Consider the following 12257-nt stretch of genomic DNA (forward strand, 5'->3'; position numbering starts at 1 on the left):
GTATCCGAATCTACAACGAGGTATGTAAAGCATACTCTAACAATGTTCTTTGGCATGAAAACACCAATGTTCCATCAAGTAAGATTCCGAGGTTGTCCAAAAACATGTATTGTTCTACGTTACCAACGAAGTTGTTTCAATCCTATAAATTGTCAAAATGTTTCATTGATATACCAAAAGGCTCCTATTTCATTGTTGTGATATTGATGATTCTGAAACACATTGTTGATGTACCAATGAGTCTTTATTACATCGTTATTGTATAGAAGGTCTATTACTTGATTCCTATTGATGTATCATTGTTCCAAAGGTACTATATTGGCATGAACACTAATGTAATAATCTCAAAAGCTTTTGAACTAAGTTATTGAAAAGATCTCTTATGTGTGTTACTTGATATACGTGTGGGTGGTATCCCAGGGGCATAAGCCTAGCATGGGTCGATCCCTATTTATGTGTTTATGGGGGGTATCCCAGGGGCATAAGCCTAGCATGGGTCGATCCCAGTTGATATGTACTGGGGGCAGCCTAATGGTCACAGTACGATACAGTATTGATTATTGTTAGGTGGTTGGAGGTTCGGGAGGAGGAGGTAATGGCGAATGATAATTGTAAAGAATGAAATGAACGAATGTATACCATTCCACAAATGTGTTTGAATTTAAGAACCCAATTCAGATTAATGATAATGTACATGATCCTAAAAGTGTTTATGAAGTATGGTTCACTTCTATTATGATTTATTCACTTGTGTCTGATTTTCTTGATCCCCCATATCACATATGATTATTTACAGCTTTACATACTCAGTACATATTTCGTACTGACGTCCCTCACGGGGGACCTGCATTTCATGTTGCAGGCACAGGTACCTCAGGTCATACACCGCACAAGTAGGAGTCAGGTCATACAGCTATTGTTGGTGAGCTCCAGTTTGCTTCGGAGCTTTCCGAGTCGGTTCTGTATGTTTTGTTATTGTACAGGAGTCATGTATAGGCGGGGGTTTGTCCCGACCCTAGTTATGTCATGTATATCTTAGAGGCTTTGTAGACATAAGGAAGGGTAAAGTCATGGAAGTTTATATAGTGATGTTATATTTGTATATGTGGTGGCCCCGACGGCCAAGTATTATATATATATATATATATATATATATATATATATATATTTGTGCGTGTTGTGCTGATACAGGTAGTTAGACCCTTCTATATGCAACGAAGTGCTGTCCAAATTTTTGGTGACATGTAAGTGAAAGTACAGGTATCTGAACGGGTTCTCCCGGGCCTTCTCGGCTTCGGGTGCTAGTCCGGCCCGATGGGATTTTGGGGCGTGACAAATCCCAACCCAAAAATCATGGGTTATAACATACTGAATTAGCTCGAAAATGGCCCGTTCGCGCCATTTCGACCGTTTGACCACCCAAACTACCCAAAAACCCACAAAGGCCCATACTAGGCCACCCCAGGTTTGCCTAGTCAATTTTAGGACAAATTTACGTCCGATCCCCGGCTCCCATCGAAAACTGTGGGCTATAGCACACTTAATTGGCTCGAAAATGGCCTGTTCGCGCCATTTTGCCCGTTTGACCACCCAAACTGCCCAAAAAATCAAAAAGTCCCACACTAGGCCGCTTCCAAGCCTGGCTGTCCTGCTCGAATGATTTTTGACCAAATTCACGCCTGACCCTTGGGCCCACCCCAAAAACCGCGAGCTATAGCACACTGAATTGGCCTAAAAATGACCCATTAGCATTGTTTCACCAGTTTCACCACCCAAACCGCCCAAAAAATCACAAAGGCCCACACTAAGTTGCTCTCAGGCTTGGCTGGGCTATTATCGATCAAAATCATACCCGATACCCAGGCCCACCCCAAAAATTATGGGTTATAGCACACTAAATTGTCCCAAAAAAAACTCAAAGGCCCACACCAGGCCACTCTCAGGCCTACCTGGGCCAGCCTGGTCGATTTTCTGCCAAAACCATGCACGGACCCCGGCCCACCCCAAAAACCGTAGGCTATTGCATACAGAACTAGCCCAAAAATAGCTCATTCGCGCATTTTTATCTGTTTGACCACCTAAACTGCCCAAAAAACCATAATGGCCCTCACTAGGCCGCTCCCAAGCTTGCCTGGGCTATTTTCAACCAAAATCACTCCCAGCCCCTAGGTCCACCGCAAAAACCGTGGCTATAGCACACTAAATTGTCTCGAAAACATTCCATTCGCGTCGTTTCTCCCGTTTGACCACCCAAACCACCCAAAAAAAATAAAGCCCCAAAACCCGTGGGCTATAGCACACCAATATGCCTGAAAATGGCCCGTTCCCACTGTTTCACCCGTTTGACCACCCAAACCACCCTAAGATTAACAAAGGCCCACACTTCGCCACTCCCAGGACTGCCTGGGCTAGAACGGTCGATTTTTTGCCAAAATCACAGTCGTCCCTCGATCCCACCTAAAAAATCATGATCTATAGCACACAAAATTAGCCCAAAAATAGCCCGTTCGCGTCGTTTTACCAGTTTGACTACCCAAACCGCCCTAAAAACCACAAAATCCCACACTAGGCTGCTCCCAGGCCTGCCTAGGCCAGCCTGACCGATTTTCAGCCAAAATCACGCCCGACCCCAGACCCACCACAAAATTCATGGACTATAGCACACCAAATTGGACCTAAAAAGGCCCGTTCGCGCTGTTTTGCCCGTTTGACCACCCAAACCGCCCAAAAAACCACAAAGGCCTATACTAAGCCACTCCCAGGCCTGCCTGGACGAGCTCGGTCGATTTTTAGCCAAAATCAAGCCTGGTCCTTGAACGCACCCTGAAAACCGTGGCCTATATCACACTAGATTGGCCCAAAAATAGCCAATTCACTCTGTTTCGCCCGTTTGACCACCCAAATCAAACAAAGAACAACAAAGGCTCACACTAGGCCGCTCTCAAGTCTGCCTTAGCTAGCCCGGTTGATTTTTGGTAGAAACCACGCCCGACCCTGGATCCACCCCAGAAACCTTGAGCTATAGCACACCGAATTGGCCCGAAAATGGCTCGTTCGCGCCGTTTTGCTCGTTTGACCACCCAAACAACCCAAAAAAACACAAAGGCCCACACTAGGCCGCTCCCAGGCCTTCCTGGGCAAGCCCAGTCACTTTTTGGCCAAAATCACGTCCGGTCCCTTAGCCCACCCCAAAAACTGTGGGCGATAGTACACCAAATTGGCCTAAAAAATGGTCTTTTTGTGTCGTTTCGCCCGTTTTACCACCCAAACTACCCTCAAAATCACAAAGGCCCATACTTCGCCACTCCCAGGCCTGTCTGGGCCAGCACAGTTGATTTTTGACCGAAATCACACCCGTCCCCTGAGCCCACCTCAAAAACTGTGATCTATAATAGCACACAGAATTAGCCCGAAAATGGCCCATTCACGCGATTTTGCTATCTTGACTACCCAAACCGCCCAAAAAAACATAAAGGCCCACGTTAGGCAGCTCCCAGGCCTGCATAGGCCTGCCCGGTCAATTTTTAGTCAAAATCAAGCCCGACCCCTCAGCCCACCCTAAAATCTGTGGGCTATAAGCACACCGAATAGGCCCTAAAATGGCCCGCTCACACTGTTTTGCCTGTTTGACCACCCAAACTGCCCAAAAACCTACAAAGGCCCACACTAAGCCGCTTCAAGGCCTTCCCGAACGAACTCGATCAATTTTTAACCAAAATCGTGCCTGGTCCCCAAACCCACCCTAAAAATCGTGGGCTATAGCGCACCGGATTGGCCCAAAAATAGCCTGTTCACTCTGTTTCACTCGTCTGACCACCAAAATCGCCCAAAAAACCACAAAGGCCCATACTAAGCCGCTCCCAAGTCTGCCTTAGCTAGCCTGATTGATTTTCGGTAAAAATTATGCCCGACCCCAGACCCACCCCAAAAACCATGGGCTATAGCACACCGAATTGGCCAAAAAATAGCCCATTTGCGCCGTTTTGCCCGTTTGACCACCCAAACCGCCCAAAAATTCATAAAAGCCCACACTAGGCCATTCCCAGACCTGCTTGGGTAAGCTCGGTTAATTTTTGGCCAAAATCACCCCCGGCCCCTTGGTTCACCCCAAAAATTGTGGGCATAGCACACCAAATTGGCCTAAAAAATGCGGTTTCGCCCGTTTGACCACCCAAACTGCCCAAAAACATACAAAGGCCCACACTAGACTGCTCCCAGGCCTACCTGGCCATCTCGGTAGATTTTCAGCCAAAATCACGATCGGCCCCTGGGACCACCCCAAAAACCATTGGCTATAGCACACCGAATTGGCCCGTTCGCACCGTTTCTCCTATTTGACCTTTAAAATAGCCCAAAAACCCTCAAAGACCCATACTAGGCCGCTCCCAGGCCTGCCTGGGCCAGCCCAATCAATTTTTGGCCCAAATCGCTCCCGTCCCCTGGGCCCACCCCAAAATTCATGGGCTATAGCACACTAAATTGGCCCTATAATAGTTTGTTCGCGTTGTTTCACTCGTTTGACCACCCAAACCGCCCATAGAACCACAAATGCCCACACTAGTTCGCTCTCAGGCCTGTCTGGCCTAGCCCGGTTGATTTTTGGCCAAAATCATGCCTGGCCCCTTGGCCCACCTCAAAAATCGTGGGATATAGCACACAAAATTTGCCCAAAAATAGCTCGTTTGTGTCGTCTTGACCGTTTGACCACCTAAACAACCCAAAAAAAAAACATAAAGACCCAGACTAGGCTGCTTCCAGGCCTGCCTAGGATAGCCCGATCAATTTTAATCCAAAATCACGATCGACCCCTGAGCCCAACCCAAAATTCTTGGGAGATAGCACACCGAATTGGCCCAAAAATAGCCCGTTCTCACTATTTTGCCCATTTGACCACCCAAAAAACCATAAAGGCCCACACTAAGCCGCTCCCAAGCTTTCCTGGGCCAGCCCAATCAATTTTTGCCAAAAATTATGCCTGGTCCCCGGGCCCACCCTAAAACTGTGGGCTATAGCACACCAAATTGGCCCAAAAATGGTCGTTTGCACCGTTTTGCCCGTTTGACCACCCAAATCGCCTAAAAAAGCAAAAAGGCCCACACTAAGCCGCTTTAGGCCTGCCTGGGCCAGCCCGTTCAATTTTTGACCAAACTCACGCCTGGTCCCCGGGCCCACCCCAAAATTTGTGGGCTATAGCACACTGGATTGGCCCAAAATAGCCCATTCACTTCGTTTTGCCTGTTTGACCACCCAAACCGCCCAAAAAAACACAAAGGCCCACACTAGGCCACTCCCAGGCTTGCCCGATCAATTTTCAGCCAAAATCACGCTCGGCAATAGGCCCACCCCAAAAATCGTGGGCTAGAGCATATCTCATTAGCTCAAAAATGGCCCATTCACGTCGTTTCTTGCGTTTGACCACCCGAACCGGCCAAAAAAACACAAAGGCCCAAATTAAGCCGATCTCAAGCCTGCCAGGGCTATCCCGATTGATTTTTGGCAAAATTACACCCGGCCACCGGACCCACCCCAAAAATCATGGGCTATAGCACACTGAATTTGCCCAAAAATGGCCCATTCGCACCGTTTCGCCCGTTTGACCAGCCAAATTGCCAAAAAAACCACTAAGGCCTACACTAGGCCGCTCCCAGACCTGCCTAGGCCAGCCCGATCAATTTTGGTCCAAAATCACACTTGACCCCCGGGCCAACCCCAAAAATTGTGGTCTATAGCACAATGAATTGGCCCGAAAATGGTCCGTTTGCGCCGTTTTGTCCGTTTGACCACCCAAACCGCCCAAAAAAACATAAAGGCCAACACTTGGCCGCTCTCAGGCCTGCCTGGGCCAGCACGATTAATATTTGGCCAAAATCACGCCTTACCCCCTGGACCACCCTAAAAATTGTAGGCTATGGTATACCGAATTGGCTCGAAAATGGTCTGTTCGCGCCTCTTCGCCTGTTTGACCTCCCAAACCACCCTAAAACACACTAGGCCGCTCCCAGGCTTACTTGGGCCAGCTCGATCGATTTTCGGCAGAAAGCACGCTCGTCCCCCAGGATCACCCCAAAACCCGTGGGCTATAGCACACCAAATTATCTCAAAAATAGTCCACTCGTATCGTTTCGTTCGTTTCACCACCCTAATCGAACAAAAATAACAAAGGCTCATACTAGACCGCTCTCAGTCCTGCTTAGGCCAGCCCACTCAATTTTTGGCCAAAATCACGGCTTTTCCCTGGGCCCACCCCAAAAACCTGGGCTATAGCACGTCGAATTGGCTCAAAAATGGCTCGTTCACGTCGTTTCACCTGTTTGACCACCCAAACAGCCCAAAAAACCATAAATGCCCACACTAGGCCGCTCTCAGGACTGCCTTGGCTAGTCCGATCAATTTTTAGCCAAAATCACACTCGACCCCCAGGCCCAACCCAAAAATTATGGGCTATAGCACACTAAATTTGTCGAAAAATGGCCCGTTCTCATCGTTTTGCCTGTTTGACCACTCAAACTGTCCAAAAAATACAAAGGCCCACACTAGGCCACTCCCAAGCCTACCTAGGCCAGGCCAAACAATTTTAGACCAAATTCACGCCAGACCCTTGGGCCCACCCCAAAAATCGCGGGCTATAGCACACAAAATTGGCCTAAAATGGCCCATTGGCGCCGTTTCGCCCGTTTGACCATCCAAACCACCTAAAAAGGCACAAAGGCCCATATTAGGCCGCTCCAAGGCCTGCCTAGGCCAACCCAATCAATTTTTAGACGAAATCAGGCCCGTCCCTCGGGCCCACCTCTAAAACCTTGGTTTATAGCACACCTAATTGTCCCGAAAATGGCCCGTTCGCGTTGTTTCACCCATTTGACCACCCAAAAAACACAAAAGCCCACACTTGGCCACTTCAGGCCTATATGGGCCACCCCAGTCAATTTTTGATTAAAATCACGCCAATCCCCCAGTCCCACCCCAAAAATAGTAGGCTATAGCACATCGAATTGGCCAGAAAATGGTCCATTCGCGTCGTTTTGCATGTTTAACAACCCAAACTGCCCAAAAAACCATAAAGGCACATACTAGGCCGCTCCCAGGTCTGCCTAAAATGGTCCGATCAATTTTCGGCCAAAATCATGCCCGACCCCTTTGGGCCACCCCAAAAATTGTGGGCTATTGCACATCAAATTGGCCTAAAAATAGCCTGTTAGCACCGTTTTTCCCGTTTGACCGCCCAAACCGCCTAAAAACCCACAAAGGCCCACTCTAGGCCGCTCCCAGGACTTCCTGTGCCATCTCGATCGATTTTTAGCCAAAAAACACAAAATCCTATACTAAGCCGCTCCCAGGCCTGCCTGGGCCATTTTCGATCAAAATCACGCTCGACCCTAGGCCCACCCCAAAAACTGTGGGCAATAGCATACTTAATTGACCCGAAAATGGCCCATTCGCTCCGTTTCACCAGTTTGACCACCCAAACCGCCCAAAAACGACAAAGGCCCACACTAGACTACTCTCAAGCCTACCTGGTCGATTTTTAGCCAAAATCACGTATGGACCCCCGGCCCACCCTAAAAATCATGGGCTATTGCACACCGAACTGGCCCAAAAATAGCTCATTCTTGCAGTTTCATCTGTTTGACCACCCAAACCGCCCAAAAAAACACAAAGGCCTACACTAGGCTGCTCTCAAACCTGCCTTGACCATTTTCAGCCAAAATTACACCTGGCCCCTAGGCCCACTCCAAAAATCATGGGCACACCGAATTGGCCCAAAAATAGCCCATTCACGTCGTTTCTCCCATTTGACCACCCAAATCGCTCAAAAAACTACAAAGGCCCGCACTAGGCCGCTCCCAGTCCTACTTGGACCAACTCGTTCGATTTCTGACAAAAATCACACTCGGCCCATGGGCTTACCCAAAAAACTGTGGGCTATAATAGCACACCGAATTAGCCCAAAAAATGGCGCGTTCGCGCTGTTTCACCCATTTGACCACCCAAACCGCCATAAAAATCACAATCACAAAGGCCCACACTTTGCACTCCCAGACCTGCCTCGCCGATCCTAAAAGACGACACTCCTCCCCTCCTCAACCTACCTGAGAGCCCTTGGTTAATTTTTAGCCCAAAACACGCCCGGGCCCCGAGCCCATCCCTGAAACCATGGGCTTTAGCACACCAATTTTGCCCAAAAATGGCCCGTTCGCGTCGTTTTGCCCATTTGACCACCCACACGGCCTCGTTGACCCCAAAGGCCCACACTCTCCGTTCCTTAGCTTGTCTGGGAGCACTCGGTCGATTTTCGACCCAAAACACGCACACACCCCGAGCCCACCCCCAGAATCATAGGCTATAGCACACTAATTTGGCTCAAAAATGGATCGTTTGCATCATTTCGCCCATTTGACCACCCAAACGGCCCTACCGACACCAAAAGCCCACACTCCCCCGCTCTTTAGCCTGCCTGGGAGCCCCCAATCGATTTTCGAAAACAACTTTGTTCACCTCTCCAAAGAAACACAATTCATTTAATAGGTTGTCAAGGGCGGACACTAGAAGTTATGCCAGAACCACATTCATACGCCCACATCTCCCACTAATCCATAGACTAATACACACGAAAAATCGAAAAAAAAAACATCAATTCCTGTTGTTTTTCTCATGTCTTAGAAAGTTTCGTCCGCTTCTCAAAAGTAACACAATTCAGTTTATAGGTTATCGAGAATGGACCCAAGAAGCTTTTCCCAAAATGCTTTCGGACGCCAACATCCCCAACTATTCCATAGGCTAACACACACGGAAAATCGCAACATAGCATCAATTCCAGCTAGTTGGCTCATATCTTTAATTAAGCTTCGTCCCTTCTCTAAAGCAGCACAATCTATTTAATGGGTCGTTGAGAGCAGATCCATGAAGTTTTGCTCATAACACATTTGGAAGCTCACATCTCCCACTACTCCATAGGCTAACACAAAAAAAATCACAAAAAATCTTCGATTCCTACTCTTTCACTCATATATTTTTAAAGTCTTTGTCCACCTGTTCGAAGTAACACAGTTCAATTAATAGGTCAGCGTGAGCGGCCCCAAGAAATTTCTCCGTAAACGCATTCGGACGCCCATATCTCCCACTAATCCATTGGCTAACACATAAAAAATCACAAAAAAAAAAAAAAAATCCTTAATGCTTGCTATTTCGCTCATGTCTTTAAAAAAAATGCTCCTTCCGTCTATCCAAAGCAACACAATTCAAATAATAGCTCATCACGAGCATCAAGAAGTTTTGCCCAAAATACATTTGGATGCCCACACCCCCCTACTAATTCACAGGCTAACACACACGAAAAATTACAAAAAATCTTCAATTCATGTTATTTTGCTCATGTCTTGAAAAAGCTCTGTCCACCTCTCCAAAGCAACCAAATTCATTTAATAGATCTTCACGAGCGAACCCAAAAAGTTTCACCCAGAACGCATTCGGACGCCCACATCCCCACTAATCTATCATTTAATACAAGACTTTGTATTGTAATTTTTTCACACATTCCACTTTACATTCCTTCAATCAATTCTATGATTTTTTTTTCCATTACATTCATGTCATTTCTTGAGTAATAGTTATTTATAATAGCCAAATAAGATATGAAAGCCAAGTGTTATTATAGGTGTATAACAACCAATCTCTATAAAAAGGGGAAAAAATCAAACAAACACGACTACTATAGAGAGGTTTGACTAAATTTGTTCCCTTTTTTTGCTTTCATATTGTACAAACTTTGGAAGTGTGTTTTTGTATACATCAACCTTGAAGGCACATTTACTACTTGGAAAAAAAAGTTAAATGTACATGATGGTAGTTCCAAATATGGAACCAAAAGGAATGAACAATTTACATTTTCTCTTTCTAAATCAGTAGCACAATATACAAAAATACCCATTGTCCCTTGACTTGGCCGAAAATCGGAGTATCCAACTTGTTAGAGCCTTCTTGGTCTGCATAAAAGAATGGTCAAGCTCATTCAGATCGTCGGGACAGAACAGAGGCGAATTCAGAATTTAGAGTCAGAAAGTTCAAAATCAGTTTGATCTTATTATATACTCCTTCGATTTCAATTTATGACATAAACTGAATCGATATGGAGCCAAGGGAGGAGCCAGACCTTTGGTAGGGGGTTCATGATCCAGTGGCGGAGCCAGGATTTTCACCAATAGGGTTCACAAGTGAACATCCGAAATAACCGAAGGTGGTTCCGACATCTACTATATATACATAAAAAATAATTTTAACCATGTATATATAGTATAATTTTCCACCCCAAGTGTAGCTCCGCCCCTGAGTCCGTTCATCCGAACCCCCTTCGATGGAGAAATATACCATTTATACATGATTAAAATTGTTTTTATGTATCTATAGTAGGTCTTGAACCCCCTTCGGCCAGGTTTTCTTCAAATATTGAACCTTGTTAGTTGAAATTCTGGCTCCACCTCCGTATGGAGCTTAAGAAAGCTGACAACACTTTCGAAACTCGTGGTTTAAAACATGCCATAACATTTGTGTGGATATAAAACTTTTGAAACATGTCATAACGTTTGTGTGGTTAGAAAAACTTTTCATTAACAAGTCTCATTTGTTGGAAAGAACTAAGAAGGAAAGTGTGCCACATAAACTGAAACAGATGAATGACGTAGAGCTTGCTAGAGCCGAAAGCTCAGAAAGATGGCGACAAGATTAAAGGAAGAGCTTACCTACATGAGCTCCATGGTTCATGAATCATCTAGCGGTTCCTTTTGGCTCAGCTATCTGTTGGTGTTCGCGGCCTGTTATAATCAGTGTTAGTATTTCGAAAGGTAATATATAACATTGATACTAATAAATGACTGTTTCTGATAGATTGACACTTGCATGCACCGGCGTGAAAGCCAAGATTGTCACAAAGCGAAGTCAAAATATATATTTGTCACCCTTGCGTCCACTAGCTCCGCCCTGGACGCTCAGTTGTGTATTCAGATTTACCTTTTTAAGATACTTCCTGTGAAGTTTCATTGCACCGGTGCAAGCCTTTTTGGCATCCAGGTTTCCATTAACGTCATTCAGTATCTGGAAATAGTAAACAGATGATGAAAGTAAGTTTCCATATGAGGCAAGCAATGAACTGTTAAAATATTTTCATGAATTCTTAGTTTTTAAAAGTCGCTTTCGATGGAATTCTTATTGTTCCACTGAAATCAGTTTAAACTCCCACAAAACTAGTCCTGCGATGAAAAATGCATGGGTATCTGCAAGATTTTTCATGACGCGATTATTGACAATGCTTTAACCCCGTGGATTATGAAAGTTGCCCACAATCAGACCTTAGAAAAGGGAGTTTAACTAATATCCATTGACGGAGAGGAAATTTTTACGCTAACAGGTCACCTTTACCTGTTGTAGCCTATGTTGCTCGGACTCTTCAATAATGTCGACAAAGGCGTGTCGGGTCCTCCAAAACTAGTGTATGTTTTTGAGGATCCGACACGGGCGTGGCAACAATTTTAGAGAGTTCGAGCAACTTAGGTTGTAGCAGCATGTATCATTTGGGCAACTTAGTGCAAAAATTTCTTCATATTGTCGGTGTACATAAGTTTAAAACTTCAAAAAAGTACTTAAAATTTATGCAGTTGAAAACCTTCACAACGTCGTCGAGTCCTCTTGCTTCTGTCAGCAATTTAGTACTCTTGTCTTTCAGGACACTGGCGACTAGGAAAACGGAAATAGGAAGTGGACCTTCTGAAGCTTTGCCTGCATTTTTCATGTTTTCTCGTTCATATTTCCCAACATGGCGTGACTTTGCTTTTGCTTTAGATTCTTCAGATTTTCCCGCAACTAATTCAGGTTCTTCGTACGTAAGAAACATGTCCGGATCATATTCCAGCGCCCACATCATCTGGTTGAAAGACGCCAAGACAAAGCATAGAAAATTTAGGAACAATAAGAACATGATGAGTAAGATGAGAGCGTAACAGATTTACTATTAGTTTAACACGTAGCGAAATGGAAAAGCAACCGGAATAACAGGTCGGAACAGTAGAGAAACCTTACCTCCCAAAGATATAACGAATCACAAAAAGAAAACTCTCGACGGAACAAAACCATGAGCATCCGCACAGCAAATAAGTAATCACCTCCACCTAACTTATCTGCAAACCAAGATCAGAATATGTTGCTTTTTTACAAGATACGAGGAAGTATTTAAAAGGAAAAAATAAGAGATGACGATCAAAAACACA

General features: G+C 45.4%; 1 protein-coding gene across 4 annotated transcripts in view; it reads right to left on the reverse strand.

The window, feature by feature from the left end:
* Positions 1-9720: 9720 nt before the first annotated feature.
* LOC107845891 (rab GTPase-activating protein 22) overlaps positions 9721-12257 on the reverse strand; it is a 13184-nt gene continuing 10647 nt past the window's right edge. For 2 of the 4 annotated variants that reach the window (XR_001667063.2, XR_001667062.2), the window contains exons 10-14: positions 12070-12167; positions 11657-11914; positions 11005-11088; positions 10737-10808; positions 9721-9983 (exon numbers count right to left, since the gene is read on the reverse strand). Coding sequence is in view for 2 of the 4 variants with exons in the window: in XM_047398312.1 (XP_047254268.1) it covers positions 10788-10808; positions 11005-11088; positions 11657-11914; positions 12070-12167 (461 nt within the window). In the remaining 2 variants the exon portion in view is untranslated. The remainder of the gene's footprint in view (positions 9984-10736; positions 10809-11004; positions 11089-11656; positions 11915-12069; positions 12168-12257) is intronic. The other 2 variants (XM_047398312.1, XM_016690392.2) reach the window with 1 other exon arrangement.

This window comes from Capsicum annuum, chromosome 10, assembly GCF_002878395.1.
Source record: "Capsicum annuum cultivar UCD-10X-F1 chromosome 10, UCD10Xv1.1, whole genome shotgun sequence".
NCBI lineage: Eukaryota > Viridiplantae > Streptophyta > Magnoliopsida > Solanales > Solanaceae > Capsicum > Capsicum annuum.